This window comes from Aethalodelphis obliquidens, unplaced genomic scaffold (genome assembly GCF_003676395.1).
Source record: "Aethalodelphis obliquidens isolate GAN/ISIS:26980383/991018 unplaced genomic scaffold, ASM367639v1 scaffold9, whole genome shotgun sequence".
NCBI lineage: Eukaryota > Metazoa > Chordata > Mammalia > Artiodactyla > Delphinidae > Aethalodelphis > Aethalodelphis obliquidens.
The window spans coordinates 18,283,975-18,305,838 of NW_020837953.1; the positions used below are offsets into that span (position 1 = coordinate 18,283,975).

The following is a 21,864-nucleotide window of genomic DNA, read 5'->3' on the forward strand; positions in this document are numbered from 1 at the left end:
ATGGACATTAAAAGGACAATAGAGGGATAGTATGAACAACTCTGCCCACAAATCGGATAACAGATAAAATGGACCAATTCCTTGAAAGATGCAATCTACTAAAATTTACACAAGGAGAAATAGATAATCTGAACTGGCTAATATCTATTACAGAAATTGAATCAATAGTTAATAGCCTTCCAAAAAATAAAGCACTAGGCCCAGATTCTACCAAATATTTAAGGAAGAAATGATACCAATTCTCTACAATCTCTTCCAGAAAAATTGAAGAAGAGGGGACACTTCCTAACTAATTCTATGAGGCCGGCATACCCTAAGAGCAAAACCAGATAAAGACACAAGAAAGGAAAACTATAGACCAATCTCACCCATAAACAAGTCCAAACTCCATAAGGTGGCTAGTTAGGCTCAGCATGACCAAGCCTACCTTACCTTTCTAGCCTCTTTTTTTTTTTTTTGCCACTTCCCTTATCCCCAAACATTTTTTTTCTAGCCAAAATGAATATTCCACTTCGCTGAAGAGAAGAAGATTATGATTTTGACAACAGTAACATCGAATATAGAAATAACAACAATAATAACACCTCGGTAGTAGCGGCTTTGTAAAATGTGTCAACTTGGGTAGGAATTCCTTCCATGTATGTTTCTGGTTAGAGTGGGCTACAAGAGATCTATTTGCTCAAGATTTGGAGGGTGGAAGTGAAGCAGTTTTACACTTGGAAAGTCAGAGCAGGTGCTTCTGCAGCTCATACTGTTGATGCTTATCTGCTGCTCACCGTGGCGTGAGGTGACAGCTGGGTCTGCAACTGCTCCACCTTCCCTCTCATCCTCTTTCATCTTCTCGATCTCCTGGGCCAGGTCTTTGCAGCTCCTTGATGAGGGGGACCAGCTTCTCCTTACTTTATCAAGGTTGGAGGTAGTGAAACTGACCTGGGTTCCAGGCCAGCCTCTGCGGTTCAGCTTGTGCTCATGGGTTCCAGCTCTCCCTCACTTTATATCCATTTTCACTTCCTGACTGGTTGCCCTGCGGACTTTGAGTTCCAGCATAAGAAACAAAGATGACAGGCCTACAGACTGTGTAACCTGTTCCCACAACTGTATAAGACCAGCTCTCTGTAACAAATCTCTTATTATTGATAAATATATATGACTCCTATTGGTTTTACTTCTTTCTTTGAACCCTGACTGATACAAGTGCTTAGTATGTGCCAGACACTGATACAAGCCAACTGCTATAACTCATCCAATCCACACACTGGTTCTATGAGGTAGGCCTAGACAGGCACAGAGGATAAGAAACTTGCCCAAGGTGATGCAGCTACTAAGTGGCTAATAAGATGTCCATGTTATATTGTTAGGTTAAAAATGCAAATTCCATAGCAATAGAGTAAAATGATTCAACTTAAAAGAAAATAAAACTAGAATAAAAAATATATGCATAAACATAGAAAAACATATGAGAAATACATAGCAACCACTTAAAGTGGTTATTGCTGAAGGGTAAAATTCTGAAGAACGTATGCTTTTTATTTTATATAGCTCTTCAATATTTGAAATTTTATGATAGGCAGTTATATTATAATTATACTTGCTGGAATTTATCCCAAGGAAATAAAGGATATGCATAAAAATTTGTCTAGGAGGTATATATTATGTTATTCTTTCCTATAGCGAGAAACTGGGAAAAACGTAGATGTCCAACAATAAAGGACTGAGTAAATAAATTATGGCATGTTATTAAAATAATGTGCTAGAAGAAGATTTAATGGCAGGTAAACAGATTATACTATTTTAAGTGAAAAAAGTAGGTTACAACATAAATATCTAAATTGGGGTTGCTTTCTTCAGGTTACAAAATAATGTGTACTAGATAGTCTCCTTTGTTGTGGAAAATAACTTCCCTCCATATTTCATTTTCCTATACTTAGTTCATATATTTCTTCTACATATTTCTTTTTCTTTTCTTATTAGTTATCCATTTTATACATATTAGTGTATATATGTCAATCCCAATCTCCCAATTCATCACACCACCACTTCCCACCACTTTCCCCCTGTGATCTCCATATGTTTGTTCTCTACATCTGTTTCTCTATTTCTGCCCTGCAAACCAGTCCATCTGTACCATTTTTCTAGGTTCCACATATATGTATTAATATATGGTATTTGTTTTTCTCTTTCTGACTTACTTCATTCTGTATGACAGTCTCTAGTTCCAAACACGTCTCTACAAATGACCCAATTTCGTTCCTTCTTATGGCTGAGTAATATTGCATTGTATATATGTACCACATCTTTATCCATTCGTCTGTCGATGGGTATTTAGGGTGCATCCCTGACCTGGCTATTGTAAATAGTGCTGCAATGAACACTGGGGTGAATGTGTCTTTTTGAATTATGTTTTTCTCTGGGTATATGCCCAGTAGTGGGATTGCTGGGTCATATGGTAATTCTATTTTTAGTTTCTTAAGGAACCACCACACTGTTCTCCATAGTGGCTGTATCAATTTACAATCCCACCAACCGTGCAAGAGGGTTCTCTTTTCTCTGCACCCGCTCCAGCATCTGTTGTCTGTAGATTTTCTGATGATGCCCATTCTAACTGGTGTGAGGTGATACCTCACTGTAGTTTTGATTTGCATTTCTCTAATAATTAGTGATGTTGAGCAGCTTTTCATGTGCTTCTTGGTCATCTGTATGTCTTTTTTGGAGAAATGTCTATTTAGGTCTTCTGACCTTTTTTGATTGGGTTGTTTGTTTGTTTGTTTTTAACATCTTTATTGGGGTACAATTGCTTTACAATGGTGTGTTAGTTTCTGCTTTATAACAAAGTAAATCAGTTATACATAGTGTTTGTTTTTTTAATATTGAGCTGCATGAGCTGTTTATATATTTTGGAGATTAATCCTTTCTCCGTTGATTAGTTTGCAAATATTTTCTCCCATTCTGAGGGTTGTCTTTTCATCTTGTTTGTAGTTTCTTTTGCTTTGCAAAAGCTTTAAAGCTTCATTAGGTCCCATTTGTTTATTTTTGTTTTTATTTCCCTTTCTTTAGGAGGTAGATCAAAACAGATCTTGCTGTGATTTATGTCAAAGACTGTTCTTCCTATGTTTTCCTCTAAGAGTTTTATAGTGTCTGGTCTTACATTTAAGTCTCCAATCCATTTTGAGTTTATTTCTGTGTATCGTGTTAGGGAGTGTTCTAATTTCCTTCTTTTACAGGTAGCTGTCCAGTTTTCCCAGCATCACTTATTGAAGAGACTGTCTTTCCTCCATTGTATATCCTTGCCTCCTTTGTCATAGGTTACTTGATGATAGGTGTGTGGGTTTTTCTCTGGGATATCTATCCTGTTCCACTGATCTATATTTCTCTTTTTGTGCCAGTACCATACTGTGTTGATTACTGTAGCTTTACAGTATAGTCTGAAGTCAGGGAGCCTGCTTCCTCCAGCTCTGTTTTTCTTTCTTAAGATTGCTTTGGCTATTCGGGGTCTTTTGTGTTTCCATACAAATTGTGAAATTTTCTGTTCTAGTTCTGGGATAAATGCCATTGATAGTTTGATAGGGATTGCATTGAATCTGTAGATTGCTTTGGGTAGTATAGTCATTTTCACAATGTTGATTCTTCTAATCCAAGAACATGGTATAACTCTCCATCTGTTTGTATCATCTTTTTTGTTTTGTTTTGTTTTTTTGCAGCACACGGGCCTCTCACTGTTGTGGCCTCTCCTGTTGCAGAGCACAGGCTCCGGACACGCAGGCTCAGCGGCCATGGCTCACAGGCCCAGCCGCTCCACAGCATGTGGGATCTTCCCGGACCGTGGCACAAACCCGCATCCCCTGCATCGGCAGGCGGACTCTCAACCACTGCACCACCAGGGAAGCCCTGTATCATCTTTAATTTCTTTCATCAGTGTCTTATAGTTTTCTGCATACAGGTCTTTTGTCTCCTTAGGTAGGTTTATTCCTAGGTATTTTATTCTTTTTGTTGAAATGATAAATGGGATTGTTTCCTTAATTTCTCTTTCAGATTTTTTCATCGTTAGTGTATAGGAATGCAACAGATTTCTATGCATTAATTTTGTATACTGCTACTTTACCAAATTCATTGATTAGCTCTAGTCAATTTTAGTAGTGTCTTTAGGATTCTCTATGTATAGTATCATCTCATCTGCAAACAGTGACAGCTTTACTTCTTTTCCGATTTGGATTCCTTTTATTTCTTGTTCTTCTCTGATTGCTATGGCTAAAATTTCCAAAACTATGTTGAATAACAGAGGTGAGAGTGGGCAACCTTGTCTTCTTCCTGATCTTAGTGGAAATGGTTTTAGTTTTTCACCATTGAGAACGATGTTGGCTGTGGGTTTGTCATATATGGCCTTTATTATGTTGAGGTAAGTTCCCTTTATGCCTACTTTCTGGAGGGTTTTTATCATAAATCGGTGTTGAATTTTGTCGAAAGCTTTTTCTGCATCTATTGAGATGATCATATGGTTTTTCTCCTTCAGTTTGTTAATATGGTTTATCACATTCATTGATTTGCGTATATTGAAGAATCCTTGCATTCCTGAGATAAACCTCACTTGATCATGGTGTACGATATTTTTAATGTGTTGTTGGATTCTCTTTGCTAGGATTTTGTTGAGGATTTTTGCATGTATGTTCACCAGTGATATTGGCCTGTAGTTTTCTTTCTTTGTGACATCTTTGTCTGGTTTAGTTATCCGGGTGATGGTGGCCTCATAGAATGAGTTTGGGAGTGTTCCTCCCTCTGCTATATTTTGTTTATATTCTGTTTCTGCCTGGTTCCATCTCAGATGGAACCAGTTTGCATGGTAACCAGTTTCCTTGTGTTATTTGGTGATTTTTGTTTGTAAGCTCATATTTGAGTAAACTGAATACATGGGAGTCCTTTAATATCTAAATTGAGGTTGCTTTCCCTCAGAGGTAATTTGGATTTTCTTAGGAAGCAAGGGAGCTGCCTATTGAGGAACACCTTAGCTACTTCAAGATGCCCAGCTCATACTTGAGTCTCTAGTTCAGAGACTCAACTTTGTCTTTAATTTTTGTCAATTTGATTACTATGTGTCTTGTCATGTTTCTCCTTGGGTTTATCCTGACTGGGACTCCCTGCACTTCCTGGACTTGGGTGGCTATTTCTTTTCCCATGTTAGGAAACTTTTCGACTATAATCTCTTCAAATATTTTCTCGGGTCCTTTCTCTCTCTCTTCTCCTTCTGGAACCCTTACACTGTGAATGTTGTTGTGTTTAATGTTGTCCCAGAGGTCTCTTAGGCTGTCTTCATTTCTTTGCATTCTTTTTTCTTTATTCTGTTCTGCAGCAGTGAATTCCACCATTCTGTCTTCCAGGTCACTTATCCATTCTTCTGCCTCAGTTATTCTGCTATTGATTCCTTCTAGTGTATTTTTCATTTCAGTTATTGTATTGTTCATCTCTGTTTGTTTGTTTTTTAATTCTTCTAGGTGTTTGTTCTTTAATTCTTCTAGGTCTCTGTTACACATTTCTTGCGTCTTCTTGATCTTTGCCTCCATTCTTTTTCCGAGGTCCTGGATCATCTTCACTATCATTATTCTGAATTCTTTTTCTGGAAGGTTGCCTTTCTCCACTTCATTTAGTCGTTTTTCTGGGGTTTCATCTTGTTCCTTCATCTGGTACATAGCCTTCTGCCTTTTCATCTTGTCTATCTTTCTGTGAATGTGTTTTTTGTTCCACAGGCTGCAGGACCGTAGTTCTTCTTGCTTCTGCTGTCTGTCCTCTGGTCTCTTCTATGTATTTCTTTTCAGCCAATATTCACAAAAGATGTGTAGAACTGGTATCATTATTCCTACTTCAAACATTAGAAACCAGGTTTCAGGAAAGTTAAATAGCCTTTTTCCTGTTCAATTCTTTGATTGCATCTTTTGTTTCTTCATAAACTTAACACAATTGTTTTACAATCTAGTCTTCCTAATTCCAATTGGTGAACTTCTTGGGGGTTATAAATCTGATGTTTCTTGTTTCTGCTGACTTTCATTCATGGTAACCAGTTTCCTTGTGTTATTTGGTGATTTTTTTTGTAAGCTCATATTTGAGTAAACTGAATACATGGGAGTCCTTTAATATCTAAATTGAGGTTGCTTTCCCTCAGAGGTAATTTGGATTTTCTTAGGAAGTAAGGAAGCTGCCTATTGAGGAACACCTTAGCTACTTCAAGATGCCCAGCTCATACTTGAGTCTCTAGTTCAGCTGTCCTACCTTGTGGCAAACTACCTCAGCTTCTCTTGAACCTGGGGCTGATAGTGTTATCTGCCCCTTGACTCTAAGGTTGTTTACCATTCATTATTTTTGTTTTGTCTCATTGTATGCTTGCCCTAGAGCTTTCTCTTGCTTTGTGAGCAGTGGTTTAAAAGGTATACTTATTGTAGTTTATTCAGGATCTAGTTGTATTAAAACAGGAGGAGGGTGTCATCCTGGTAGAAGTGGCAGTGAGACAAGTATTTTTCTATCATACCTAACTGAGTGAATTCATTATTCATTCAAACATTCATTTATTCACAACATATTTGCTGAGCACCTACTGAGTGCCAGGCTCTATGCTAGAGCTTTCAACTAGAGCTGAAAGTAAGTTTCTGAGCTTAACAGTTTATGTGAATATCTATATATCTTTTCAGTAGTTAGAACCATATTTTTCTTAAGACATACGTGAATCATTCTTAGTGCCATAGAAGTAAGAAGCATCAGTTACTGAAGTTTAGGATATACAAGAAGATCATTTAAGTAAGAATCCTAATAATAATCAAAATACTTTTAGAAAAAACATGACAGCTCCTACCCAGTAGCAGCTTACTAATGATTAAGATGCCTGTAAAGTACTTGGATCTTCTTTGAAGAAAATCAGCTGATAAATACAAAACATCAACCACATTCTAGTGTGCATTTTGTGCCAATCATGTTAGAGTTAGAAAAGCAAATCCCAGGGTATCATATTTCATAGGCAATCCATTCATTCAAGAAGATTTACTGGTACACCAAGTGTGTTCCAGAACAAGAAATAATCCCTGACCTTGAGAATTCCACACTCTAGTATGAAAGACAAGCAAGAAAATAAACAGTTAGAATGCAGTGTGCTATGTATATATCAATATATGAAGTTTTATGACTGAGTTTACTTCAGTGGGGACAAAGAGGAAACGCAGTGGTAAACTGATGCTGCTCATAAACTCAGCCCATGGAAAAATGACGTCTTTGCTCCTCTTACCTCTTCTGTTGTTCTTCCTGATATTGTTGCTTTATTTTAGCTTCATTTTCTATTGCTTCTTTTATCCTTTCCTCTAGTTGCTTCCTCCCCAAAATACAAGTGTCTGTGAGACAGACTTTGTGAGCATGTTCTAATTTCTGCTGCAGATCCAATATCTGAAATGAAAAGAGTTTACACATAAAACTTTGAGTGTGACCTATTTTCCAATTAGGGAAATACCATATAAATCATAAGCAGTAGTGCTAACATAAAAATCTCAGCTAAAGAGTGTGACTAGATTTATTTTAATTTTAGAATTAAATTACTTAATTTTGCAATATGTAATATATTCATATAATTTAGTGTACGTGGGTAAACTAAGCTAGAGTGACAAGTCCCTTTCCCATCCTTATCCTGTCTTCCTTCCAGTTTTCCTCCACCAAATAGGTTATCACTGGTATTAATTTCTTATGTACTCTTCCAGAGATTTATTTATGCATATTTAAATAAATACTATTCTCCCTCATACAAAAAAATTTTTTTTTTTTTGTGGTACGCGGGCCTCTCACTGTTGTGGCCTCTCCCGCTGCAGAGCACAAGCTCCGGACGTGCAGGCTCAGTGGCCATGGCTCACGGGCCCAGCCGCTCTGCGGCATGTGGGATCTTCCCGGACCGGGGCACGAACCCGTGTCCCCTGCATCAGCAGGCGGACTCTCAACCACTGCGCCACCAGGGAAGCCCCATACAAACATTTTTTACACACATGATGGTATATTACATGTACTTATGCACCTTGCTTTTTTTATAGCAGTACACTTGGTGATTTTTCCATATTATATATAATATAGAGAATTGTCTTCTCTTTTACAGCTGCATATCATTCCACTGTCAGGATATACCATAATATATTTAACTAGCCCCCTACTGATGGACATTTAGGTTGATTCCAATCTTTTACTATTACAAACAATGTTTTTAGAATAACTTATGAGATGTGTATTTTGCTAGGGCAAAGGTTATTATTATTTGTTTGTTTGTTTAACAGATAATGCCAAACTGTCTCCATAGGTTTTAGACCAATTTACACCTCTAACAGCAACATGTGAGAGTGTCTAGTTTCTCCATAGTGTGGCTAAATTCACGAATAAGTATCTCAGAACAAAATAGAAGTCTCTTACAAACCAAGTACCTATTGGCATACTGCCTAGCACCAGTAGTGCATTCTTTTTACTTTTTAAAAAATATTTATTTATTTGGCTGCGTCGGGTCTTAGTTGGCAGCACTCGGGATCTTGGTTGAGGCATGCAGGACATTTTGTTGTGGCTCTCGGGCTTCTCTCTAGTTGTGGTGTGTGAGTTTTCTCTACTTGTGGCATGTGGGCTCTGTAGTTTGTGCCATGCAGGCTCTCTAGTTGAGGCGTGTGAGCTCAGTAGTTGTGGCATGTGGGCTTAGCTGCCTCATGGCATGTGAGATCTTAGTTCCCTGACCAGGGGTTGAACCTGCATCCCCTGCATTGGAAGGCGGATTCTTTAACACTGGACTACCAGGGAAGTTCCAGTAGTGCATTCTTTAATGCTCTGGTAGAACTAAAAATAAGATTTATGAATTTGAGAGATATATGATTTTATTTTAGAATTTACATGTTAGACTAAAAGTGTCATTAAAATTTTCTTATTAGATCTCCTTTTAATTTGTTTACATATTTTTTATAAACCCTTATGTCACCTAAAATTGTGACTACTATGTAGTAGGTGCTTAGTAAATATTTGGCAGTTGTATAGTTCTCAGTGGAATTGCTGTTCTCCCTCTATTGTATTCCTGATGCAACAACAAATCCTTTACAATGGTCTGGCACCATGTTCCCCACAGACGTTCAGTGGATGCCGGTGAATGGCAGTCCTCTTCTAAGAGAAGGGCTTTCTGCATTAGCCCTAGGTCTCTGCAGAGCCCACTCACCATAGGAGAGTTGAAGATGTAGAATGATTCACAGGCAATGGCAGTGGGCAGCCAGTTAGCTGAGGCCAGCTCAAGTTCCTCTGAGCTGCCCCATTTATTTCTGCCTAGGGCAAATGCTTCCTTAAAGACAGCCAATCTTAATTCCATTGGCTTCTCTGTCAAGGGCAAATGACAAACTTTTGAACCCACCACCCAATTTAAGAAACAGAACATTTCCAGTATGTTTGAAGTCTACTCTGTGACCCTCTTTGATCACTCCCCTTCCCTCCTCACCTGAGAAAACCAATATCTTGAATTTTGTGTTAATCATTTTCTTGCTTTTTCTTTTAATAATATGTATTTCTGTATGACTCAGTTGTTATTTTGTACTATTTTGACCATCATATTAATGGCATCATACTGTGTTTTTGGTGATTTGGTATTTATTCAATATTGTATTAACTACAGCAAGTACCTATAGTTCATTCGTTTTCACTGTTTTATGCTACTGTGTAAATATGCAGTTTACCTCTTCCATCTCAAGTCAGTGAACATTTGGAACAGTTACTATGAAAATGACTGTATTCCCGTATACTGATATATACGCTCAGTAGAGTAGTTTCCCTAGTTTTTATGCCTAGTAGAAGTGTTGGGTTGTGCGGTATATACATCTTTAACTTAACTAGATCTAATGCCAAATTGATTTCTGAAGTGTTTATACTAGTTTACTCTTCCAGCTGCAGTCAGAATATGCATTCCTGTTGCATAAAATCCAGTAACAATATTTAGTATGTCTAAATTTAAAAATTTTACTAATCTTTATCAATTTTACCAATTACTTTTTTTTAAAGTAATAACATACATATGATAAAGTACACGTATCTTACATACTCAGTGAAGTTTTGCTTATATAACCACCTCTTCCAGACCAAGATAAAGAATACTTCCAGCACCACAGAAGATTCCCTCATGTCCCCTTCCATACCCCTTATAAAGACATTATAAGACATTCTATCACCACGGCTTAGTTTTGTCTATTCTTGAACCTCATATAAGGAAAATTACATAGTATGAACTCTTTTGTGCTGGCTTCTTTAGCTCAACATTGGGTTTTTGAGTTTAAGCCATATTGCTATCATCTAATTTTGATGTTTGTTTTATATTTATGTGGTTTGATGAAATATTTTTTATGTAAGATTTGACTCTCAAACCCACAGATCAAAACGTGCAAGTGTGACATACTACTGCCACCTGGTGTCAGGCAGTCTAAAATGCAGGGGCGATATTTCAAAATGGTTCATTTCACAACACTCATCCCTCCAAAAGTTACAAAATAAAAATCAAATAAATGGGCAATCCAAATGAGAGGAGAATAAGTCCTTTAAAATTTGACTTAATAATATAAAGTATAAATAATATACTTTATAAATAATATCAAGTCCTTTGGTCTCAATTGCTTAAGTTCATGTTATAGCTTTAATGAAATTTACCTTTTTGAGTTCATGTAGTCTTCAAAAACACAAGATTTACTGGAACCATAGGAGCAGGTGACGTCAAAAGAGGAAAGCGGGGGAGAGTGAAAAAACCCCTAGAATTCTATCAGGTTTGCACTGTATCTATTTTTTAAAATCCTTAGGGAAACAGGATTTCAGTAGTAGTATCCAGTGCATGTTATTTATTAAGTGTGAGGATAATTACCTTTTTCTCTGCATCAGCAACTCTAGATTTCTCCTGAGCCAGCTTTTCCTGTAGGTTGTTCTGTGATTTAATGCTCTGAGCCTGTTTAAGTACTTCCAGCTCCAGTTCCTTGATTTTCTGCTGACAGTGCTTCCACTCAGCCGTGAGTGAAGAGCACATCTTTGCGCTGTCTAATAACTTCTGCTGGGCCTGCTTGAGTTCAATTTTGATCTAGAGGTGGGGAATAAATAAAAGTGACAAAAATAAGCATGGAATGAATGTGAATGTGAGCTAGAATAAGCAGCTTTCAAGAAAGTGTAGTCCCCCAAGAGCTGACAAATACCAATGTCATGTGGCTGATTACCTCTCTGGAGCTGCTCTGTGTTAGAAGGGTTTGCCAAAGTCTATCCAGCCAGACGGCAGCTGGACAAAGGAATTTACTTAAGGGTTTCTACACATGCATGGTCTAAAGAGTTTCCATCATTTTTTTTTTTCCAGTCTACTCCAAGCCAGCTTTCATTCCCACTACTTCAGTAGTGCCAAGAGCACTACTGACCTTCCCTGGCCAGAATTTAAGTCCAGTGGACAACTGACCTGTTAGTAGCAGTTACTCCGTCCATCTCAGAAAGTTCTCCTCTCTTGGAGTCTGTGATACCCACCTCTCCTAGTTTTCACTTACCTCTGCTGTTGCTTCTTGGTTTATTTTGTAGACTATTCTAGTGCACTCAACTTCTAAACATTTTTGGACTATTCTAGGCCTTCCTAGAGAGTGAATCATTCTCTCTCTAGGTTCATTCTCATGATTTAAAAATACCACTTTTATGCCAATACATGCCAAAATGGAACTCCTTGATTCTGCTTCTATCTCCAAAAGTGTTCTTCTCTCAGTCTTTCTGATTTCAGTAAAGGAGGCCAACATCCAACCTTTTGTTCAGGCCAGTGACCTGAGAGCCATCCTTGAGCCTTCCTTTGCCAATAGTGAGCCTATTCAGCACATGCTGTCACTCTACCTCTACAACACATCTTGCATCAATCCATTTTCATCATTTCTCTCACCACCCTTGCTAGGTCATCATCATCTCTATCCTGGGCCATAGCAGTAGCACTGGTCATGCTACTTCCATTTTTACTCCCTTCTAATCTGTTCTCCACACTGCAGCCCAAGTGTTCTTTTAAAAACATAAATTGAACTACTTGACCCCCGTTCCTGCTTAAATTTTTCAGTGGCTTCCGCAACACTCTGAGAACATATCCCACCAGCTTGCCTGGCCTTGAATGATGTGGCCTTTGCCTGATTAAAATCATCCCGTTAATCCCCCTTCTACCACTGATCTCCTGTCCCACTGGTTTCTATTTGGATTTTATAATGAATAGAAGAAGAAACAAAGAAATTAAAGAAAAGAAGAAACTGAGTGTTGGAATATTTGGTGCATTGGACTGGTTCAGGATTATGAAACTTAAACTTATTATAAATAGAAAGGGCATATAGGTTTCATAATATATTATCCACCTACTCCATAGGCCAAGAAAGCTAAAGGCCTCTGAGATCTACGATCATTGGTCTTAGAGACAATGCTCAGCATTTTGGTAACGCTGGTAATGATGAAATAAGATGACAACACTGGAGCAAACACTGTTCTGGCCAACGACATGTGCATCTAGGGTGGCTTCTTAAGCTTCAGATTGGGACATTTAAGCACCAGGAAGAGGATTCAGTACAGTGTCTCAGTATTGGTGGTGGCAGAACCGCTCTCAGCCTGAAGCTCTGCAAGCCTACAGCATTCTTCTTGATATACCCAACGTGGAAACAGGCAATATGGCCATAAATCACAGAAATAATAAATAAATTATGGCATTTCCTTACAGTGGAATACTCCACTGCAAAGAAAATGAATGAACAATGGCTATACACCACAACATGGATGAATCTTCCAAACAAAGTAGATCATCAGAAGACAGATACAAGGTGTGTATACTGATTGATTATATTTATAAAATATTCAAAAGCAGGCAAAACTGAACCATGCTGTGTGGAATTCATACACAGATGGTAAAACTATAAAGTAAAGCAAGAGAGTAATTACTTAAATTAGTGGTTCCTGCTAAGATGGAAGGAAATGGGATTATGGTGGGAAAGAGGTATGCAGGGGCTGCTGGTATGCAGGCAATTTGCTATTTCTTGTCCCGGGTGGTGGTTACATGGGTAGTCACTTTGAAACAATTCATTAAACTCTATGTATATGTTTTGTGTACTTCCTGAGTGCTATATTTCACAATAAAAAGGTTTAAAAGCAACAAATAAGTATTCTGGTTTCTTAATCAGTCTTACAAGTACGCCTAACATTAGCCAGAGACCCAGAGTTCGATTATCTCTGAGTGGATTTTAAAAAGTAATCTCTAAATTGGCAAAGCTGAGGTTCGAAAATGACCCCAAATTGAGGAAAGGGATAATACGGAAAGATAACTCTACACAGGAAAGACAAAAACAGACCTGGGTTTAAATTCTGACTCCACAATTTGTTAGCTTTGCCACTTGAACAGTTTTTTATATATGTATATATATTTATTTATTTTCTTTATTTTTTTGGCTGTGTCGGGTCTTAGTTGCAGCATGCAGGATCTTTGTTGAGGTACGCGGGATCTTTCATTGCGGCGCATGGGCTTCTCTGTAGTAGTGGCGTGCGGGTTTTCTCTCCCTAGCTGTGGTGCACAGGCACCGGAGTGCGTGGGCTCTGTAATTTGCGGCACACACGGGTTCTCTTGTTGAGGTGCGCGAGCTCAGCAGTTGTGGTGTGCGGGCTTTAGTTGTCCTGCGGCGTGTGGGATCTTAGTTCCCCGATCTGGGATCAAACCCGTGTCCCCTGCATTGGAAGGCAGATTCTTTACCACTAGAACCACCAGGGAAGTCCCCTGAACAGTTTTCTCATCTATAAAATGTTTACCTTTCAGGGTTGGGAGGTTTCTAAGAGATAAAGTGGACAAACTGTCACTACAAGGTAGTTGGCTATTGCATATGACTCTGCGTAAATGCCTGGCCCAAGGGACCAACCAAAAGAATGATGTCTCATTACTGAAATGGCAAATAATTTACCCCACCATGAAGGAGATTTAAAACAGAAAATATCTTCTCTTTTTTATCAAGCTCTCATTTACCCATCCCTGAAGGACTCGTTCATTAACCAACAAATATTTATAGGGTGCCAACCATATATAAGATGTCACGATCTGTTGTTATTGTCATTGTGCCTTGACAGAGACGTAGTATTGCTTGAGTACGCTCACAGTGGACAGTTAAAATAGTCTAAGAAAGGTGTTTGAAGGGAAAGGTAAAAGGTTGTCTTGAAATGTGAGAAAGATTTGGAATTTAATTTAAAACTTCAAAGGCTTGGGGCTTCCCTAGTGGCGCAGTAGTTAAGAATCCACCTGCTAATGCAGGGGACACGGGTTCGAGTCTGGGAAGATCCCACATGCTGCGGAGCAACTAAGCCCGTGCGCCACAAGTACTGAGCCTGTGCTCTAGAGCCCGCGAGCCACAACTACTGAGACTGTGAGCCACAACTATGGAAGCCCGCACGCCTAGAGCCCGTGTTCTGCAACAAGAGAAGCCACCGCAATGAGAAGCCTGCGCACCGCAATGAAGAGTAGCCCCCACTCACTGCAATTAGAGAAAGCCTGCGCACAGCAACGAAGACCCAACACAGCCAAAAATAAAAATAAATAAAATAAATAAATTTATTTAAAAAATTACAAAGGCTTGAGGGAATACGATCAAATTCGAGAAACCATGAAGGGTGAGGATAGGGAAGAAGTTTATCCAAATAATCCTAGAACTCCCAAAAGGGCTTCCTTTGAAGTTTGAAATAAATGACTATTTGTTTTCCTCCATATCTCCCCTACTAGACTGTGAGCTCCTTAAAAGTAGGGACCTTTCTTAATCCATTTTTATGTCGCTTTTTGAATAAGGTCATTGATCCTGCTACTCTAGGGGTGGCAAACCTTTCGTATAAAGGGCGAGAGAGTAAATATTTTAGCCTTTGTGGGCCATATGGTCTCTGTCAGAACTACTCATATTTACTTTGGTAGTGCAAAAGCAGCCGTCAATAATACGTCAACAAACAGGTATGGCTGTGTGCCAATAAAACTTTATTTACAAAAATGGAAGGCAGGCAGGATTTGACCCATAGGTCAAAGTTTGCTGACCCCTGCAATAGGGGATAAGAACTGTGTCTGTTTTGCATATCATTAAACCCTCAGTATTGACAAGATGGCCTGCCTTGTGTAGGACTGATGCTCAATAAATATTTGTTGAATGTTGAATTCCAGAATCTTAGATAGGGGCTTGTATTAGGTTCCTAGTATATGTTTACAGAAGTGAACCACAATCAAAAGAAAGTTCTATTTTACATGGTGGTTCAGTTTGAACATTTTTGTGGTTCATAAAACTTACTCTTTTTTTTGGCTGCACTGTGTGGCATGCGGGATCTTAGTTCCCCGACCAGGGATTGAACCCATGCCCCCTGCAGTGGAAGCATGAAGTCTTAACCACTGGACCGCCAGGGAAGTCCCCTGTGTTTCATAAAATTTAGATGAATCTGTGGATGGCAGTTCTATATAGATTATTTTAAAACAAGCATGTTTGGGGGATGTTCCCCCAAATTTCTGATGCACTCATGTCAGGAAGAACAACTTTGCTCTCTCATGATTTGTACTTTGGTGCAGTTGATATTTGATTGAACCAATAATAATGCATCTATTAGAGACAAATACATCCAGAGATAGAACTAGGGCGGTACCACCAGTGATTTAGTTCAGGTCATCGAAATTTACTAAGTGCTAAAAGGTCTAGGTGATGATTTCAAAAGACTGCGTAACTTAAACCTTTTCATATTTACAGGTTGACAGCACACACAGCCTTTCAGCAGCAGAGAAACCATTGAGCTGTGTACCTACTCGGTAGGGAGAAGTTAAAGGAGGGAGTTACCAGATAGCTCACACTGTCTACCCATCTGGGGACTCTGTCGTGAATTATCAAGTTGAGGAATTCTGATTCCTTTATTCCCAGGGTAAATTGAGCAATCGAGACTCTTAAATGAAGGATACGCCCACTGGAGTTACCTTAATGCTTTCTTCCTGAAGTAAGCTGTTATGCTGCTTTAAGTCCAAGTTCTTTCCTCGCTCATATCGAAGCTCCTTTTCTGCTGAGTTGCATAGAATCTGGAGCCGGTGCAAATTCTGGCGAAGTTGCTGTAGCTCCTCTTGCTGCTGGTATTTCCGTTTTTCTCCAGATGATGGATACTAAAGCAAACGTTTTACAAGGGGAGCATGGATAATTTGAAAGAATGTTGGTAAAACATGGGTTCCAGCTGTCAGAATGTGATTATTCACATGTAAATGCTTTTGGAGTTAGCTTAACTACAGCCAATTACTCTTTTACATGTATGGCTAGTTGTACATGTTCAAATAGTTTAACTCCTGTTATATTAGAGTGAAAATATTGAAGAAGTTATGCGAACAAAAGTAATTAAGCATAGAAAATTAACTTTCTTATTTTTCATATTAATGAAGTGGAATAGAAGCGTGGGTAGTTTTAGAGCAAAACGTGCTTTAAATAGGGAGTTCAAAGAGTCAACATATTAAGATGCAGTGTGTGAACGTGTATGTGGGTTGCGTGTGCGCACGCGCGCATAATGTCTGTTGGCAAAAGGGAAGAGAACATTTAGCGAGAGATACTAAATTACCAGGTTTCCTCATCACTTTCCTTTCACTCCCCAATGATTCTCCTTCGGTTACTCCCCAACAACACACTCTCCTGCCAGGTCTCTCTGGCACAATAAAACTCCCATGACCAAAGGAGGAGTTATTTAGATTTTCTGAAAGGTAGGCACACACAGCCATGCTGAGTAGACAAAGAATTCAACCTTCTCCAGTTCAACAGATAAGATACTGTCTGTTTCCTGAGTCCTGGTCCAGTGTGCTTCCTGTTCATGACGTTCTGAAAAGCCCATGTCATTATTCTAGTTTATCTTGCTTATAACCGAGTTGCCACACTGAATTCCCCAAGTCCTGTTAGCCCTTCAGTTCCTGTCTTGGTTTAGTCAGAAAGGCAATCTAGATCCAATTTGCTTGTCTTAAGAGCTGCAAGTATCTAAGATCCCTGGTTAGCTCGCTATGGGTAAATGCACGGTGCATCTACACATGTTCAAGTGATATTTATTCATTATTACAGAAGAATACCTAATTGACATATTCTGATTTCACCCAATAGTCTTGAAAGTTTGGTTTAATGTAAATGTATTCCCAAGACTCAGATCTATTTTGGGCGGGGGGGCCATTACATCTAAGTTTTGGAGACTGCAAGCCTAAGGGCAAATCACAGATAAATTCACCAAGATAATCTAACACAGACACCCTGGGAGGGCTTTTGGGAGCCAGCTTGCCAGCCTTCCTTAGAAAATTAGCTTGACGTGAGGACTATATGCTTTCTTTGAGCTTCTCAGCAAGTGGAAGCAGATGACAAAACTGTTAAAGGGTCAGGCTGTAAAGGAGACAGACCAGGTTCCACCACAAAGTGTCATTCTAGGCCAATTATTTAACCTCTCTAAAGCCTCAGTTTCTTCATCTATAAAGTGGCAACAATAATATTTCTGCCTCATTGTATTGCTTAATATACACAGAGTATTAAGTATAGTGCCTAGAGCATAGTAAAAAAATGTGAAACTACATTTTCAACCTATAAAGTTAAGATAATTAATGGTGGTTCAAATATGTTTCAAGAATAGTGGGAAAATAATATCTAGAACTCAGCTACTGCAACCTCACCAGGAATACTGTTGAACAGCAGAAATTAAGCCCCCAAAGGCCATCAGCAGCCACAAATGATGTCACAAAACACATATGAACAATATAGCTCACATAGTTACTCATAATAGAGGCTCTCACAGTTTTTTCCCTATATATTTGCCATTTATGAGCATTCTTTAAAATTTGGTGTCTGGGCTCAGCCTATAGTTACCTAAATTTGCACATTATGAGATTAATAAGACACAGTACACATGGAAAGCAGCAAAGTATTAGCACCATAATCTGACAACAGGGGTGAAGACTAAAAACTACACACACACAAGAACTAAAAAGTAGAACAATCTATAGCTATCAGAAGGTCAAAGAACCCTATACACAGAAAGAGGTTCTGAAATTATCACTGCACAGCACACTGCAGACAAAAATCTGTCTAAAATGTATTTTCTTCCTTGCTTGCTTAAACAAGTAAATGAAATAGTGTGTGTGAGTGTTTTGGGAAATGTGAATCCAAATAACACAAATACGTTATTTTTTCCCATGCGGCCCATGTCTACCTCATTTACTGCTGTATGCACCTTAACACAGGGCCTGGCACATCATAGATACACAATTAATGGGAATTCCCTGGCGATCCAGTGGTTAGGACTCCATGCTACCACTGCAGGGGGCATGGGTTCGATCCCTGGTCAAGGGACTAAGATCCCTGGTTGGGGAACTAAGATCTCGCATGCTGTGTGGCATGGCCAAAAAAAAAAAAAAAAAAAAAAAAAATTGATACTCAATTAATAATTAATACTGGTTGAATAAATGAATAAGAATAACATACTTCTTTCAATAATTCAAAGTCATTATTATGGAAAAAAATCACTGGCTATGTGGTATATACATTTATTCTTTCACAAAATGGCTATTTTCCCAGATTTCCTGGAGAGTTTTTATATATTTAATAGTTTTTCACCTCCCCCCAAGTACTGAGAAATGATTCTTCAAATAATGGGAAAGGGTAAATTAGAGAAAATTAATAAATTAACCAGGGTGTGACTTCTTATACTGTAAATTTCATTATTCTAAAAGTTCACTGATTATTTGAAGCTCATAAGCAAAGATTTTATCATCTTTGTGACCACAGTGTTCAGCCTCTGCCCAAGCCTCCTACACTGGCCCACTGCCCAATAAAGGGATTGTCTGGGATATGTAACATCAACCTCCTTTTGAATATGTGATGTCATACTTCCTTTTGGTCTTCTGAACAAATCCAGTGACTTCCTTCTCATTCCAATGTATCTGAATCTCCTGTCAGGTATATATTTTCCTTGTTTATTATGACTTGCCTAGTTTTCACTCTATCCAAACCTCTTTTCAAATATATTTTGACTTCTTTTACTAATAGTCTTCCTTGTTTTCTAAATGTACACTTGAATCACTTCTCAAGTGTCTATTATCAGTCTTCTGAATGTGGTTTACATATGAGTACAAAGCCTCCCTCTATGGATCTCAAAGTAATTCCTAGAAAAGTGTGTGTAGGGAAATCTTAATTTGTACAAGAGGGAACCAACAAAATTGAGGTAAAAGAACTGAGGTGTAGTCACTCCTTTTATTTCTCCTGCAGGCACCTTTCTAGCAAATAGCAATAGCCATATTGAAAACAATTCCAAGTCTGTGGCCTTTTCCCCCGCAAACGATGTATTTTGTATATTGAGGCTATAGGTACCAGGAACAGAAAATGTGGCACAAATCCTGCCATTCTCTGTCCCACCTGCCCAGGGCAGACACTGACAATCAATCAGCATTCCTTCCTGCTGAGCCGAGAAGAAGCCTAAGAACACTTTATAATAAAATGTATCAACTGATGGGCTTAGCTGAGATTTTGGTTGCTACTTTATTAACATTCGGGCCATGGTTATGATATTGCTCAACAAATATACGTTAATAGTGATATAAAAATTAAGCCTCTAACCACAGCTGATCAGAGGAAATGGAGCCAGTCAGACCACGTGTTTATATAACACCTACCTGGACGCTACTGTCATCTGAGCTATCCCCAGAGCTCTGAGACCGAAGGAGGCTCTGATTCATACAGCTCAGCCCTTCTCTGAGCCTCACGACTTCCTCAGGCTTCAAGGTCAACTGCTGTTCTTCGCATTTCATATCTTGTTTCTGCTGTGAGTCCTCCTCCTTCTGTCCCTCTCTTGGAAAAGTGCCCTCCTTTACTGCCTCCTCTGGAATTTCCTTCTGCTTACCTTCTCCTAATTCAGGACTTAGCACAAATATAATAACAAAAGACTATCAAAATGCTCATTATACTAGCAGAATATGGAGGGAAAATATCTACCAGTAAAGAAAGTGCTGTGAGCAAGATTTTCAACTTGAATTCTATAGCAGAGCAGTTATCTTATTCTTGGAAATAAACTTTAAAAACAAATGAGTCATATCGTTTTTACTCATATTCAGGGAAATGACCCATCATGGATTTTTGTCTACAGGTATAGACAAACAACCAGTTTAAGTGAGTTTTTCACTTTTCCAACTTTTAGTATGGCATTGGGCAGATACAGCTTATAAAGATTTTTAAAAAATCACTCAGTAAGCACCAGGCACTTTGGCAGGCACTAGGGCTACAACAGGACATAATCCCTGTCCCTAAGGAGCTTACAATTTAGTGAAAAATAAGGATAAGTTAACAAGTGATTATATTAAGTTAGTAGTAAGTAATCTGAGGCCTGATGGATGAGTACGCACAAGCTAGGCAAATGTGAAGGTAGGGATGTGTGCATACTTGCCCGTGTGTGTATATGTTGGAGGATGGGTTGTTGGATGACTTAATAAATAAGATAGGTAAAAGCCCAGAGGCAAAAGAGAGAGTGTGCTTTAGAAACATCATTTGTAATCTGTGTGGCAGGGAAACCAGCTGAGAGATTGTTGTGATCTGCGTACTAAACAACAGTGACTAGAATAGGATGGTGGGGATGGAAAGGAGGAATGGATTCTAGAGATATTTAGAAGACAATATTGATAGGATCTGTCATTTGCTGGACGTCGCAGGTGAGGGAGAAAAAGGAATAATGAGTGACACCTGGATTTCTGACTGGGGCAAATGGGCAAGTGGATGGTAGCCCAAGAAGGGGGAATATAGGTATAGACTGGAGACATGCCTGGGGTGAAGATACAGATACAGAGGAATGTGAGCAGAAACCTTGGGATTAGATAAGATGAGCCAGGGAGAAGCGGGAAAGTAAGAGGAGGAGGATCATTCTGGACAGAAGCCTAAAGACTTGTGAGGAACAAGCAGAGGGAAGAGGCCTGAAGAGGAGACTCAGAAGCCAGAGAGGGAGGAGGAAAACTAAAAGGCTGTGAGCCATAGAAGCCAAGGGGAGGGAATGTACTTTTCACAGTTAGACAGTATGAATGAAAAGTAGAGTGAACACAAGTATGCTTATTTTATTTTTATTCCCTTAATCTTAAATTTGTTTCAGGTACTGTGGGGCCTAGCACAGGATGCTTCACAAATTATAGTTGGTGCTCAAATTCTTCAAGAAGGCAGTTTGGCAATACGGATGAAGAGCCATAAAGGTGTTCAGATCTTTTGACTGAATAATTGCACACCAATGAATTTACTGAAATAAAATAACTGACAAGAAGAAAAAAGCTGATTGTATAATAATGCTCAGGACCATGGTATTCAAAATAGTGATTAAATGGAGACACAGAAATGGCTAAGAGGATTAAAGATAAACCAACTTGAAAGTGGTATGAAGACTATTCATCAACATTAAATACTTATTAAAGTAAGACCGTGGAACAATAAATAATATATATGTATATATATGTGTATAAACATAACACATACTATGGGAAATGTAAATATAGAAAAAACTGGAAAGGAACACAGGAAAAATTGTGTCTATGGAGTTTTTTCCCTTTTAAACTTCCTTTAACACTGTATAAAAAAGAATTAAATATTTTATTTTGAACTCAGCAGTTTTTTAGAGGTAATATATTTAAATGATTAAAAACATGAGATAAAAAGTAAAATGCTTTAAAAATAAATTTCTGATAAAATAACGATTCTTTTCATCCTCCATAAACTCTTTTCCTTTTCCTACTCCCAATGGAAGCTAAGTATACTTGAAGACTGGGAAAATGCAAACATACACCTATTATTTTTTTTAAATGGGAAAACTGACTTCTGCATTCAGGAAGATAAAGTAGACATA

The 21,864-nt window shown here is 38.5% G+C and overlaps 1 protein-coding gene across 1 annotated transcript in view; it reads right to left on the bottom strand.

Moving 5' to 3' along the window:
* LOC113621733 (coiled-coil domain-containing protein 30-like) overlaps positions 1-21,864 on the bottom strand; it is an 86,315-nt gene that overhangs the window by 36,962 nt on the left and 27,489 nt on the right. The window contains exons 4-7 of the mRNA XM_027108900.1: positions 19,664-19,907; positions 15,965-16,144; positions 10,871-11,080; positions 7,259-7,413 (exon numbers count right to left, since the gene is read on the bottom strand). Coding sequence (XP_026964701.1) covers positions 7,259-7,413; positions 10,871-11,080; positions 15,965-16,144; positions 19,664-19,907 — 789 coding nt within the window. The remainder of the gene's footprint in view (positions 1-7,258; positions 7,414-10,870; positions 11,081-15,964; positions 16,145-19,663; positions 19,908-21,864) is intronic.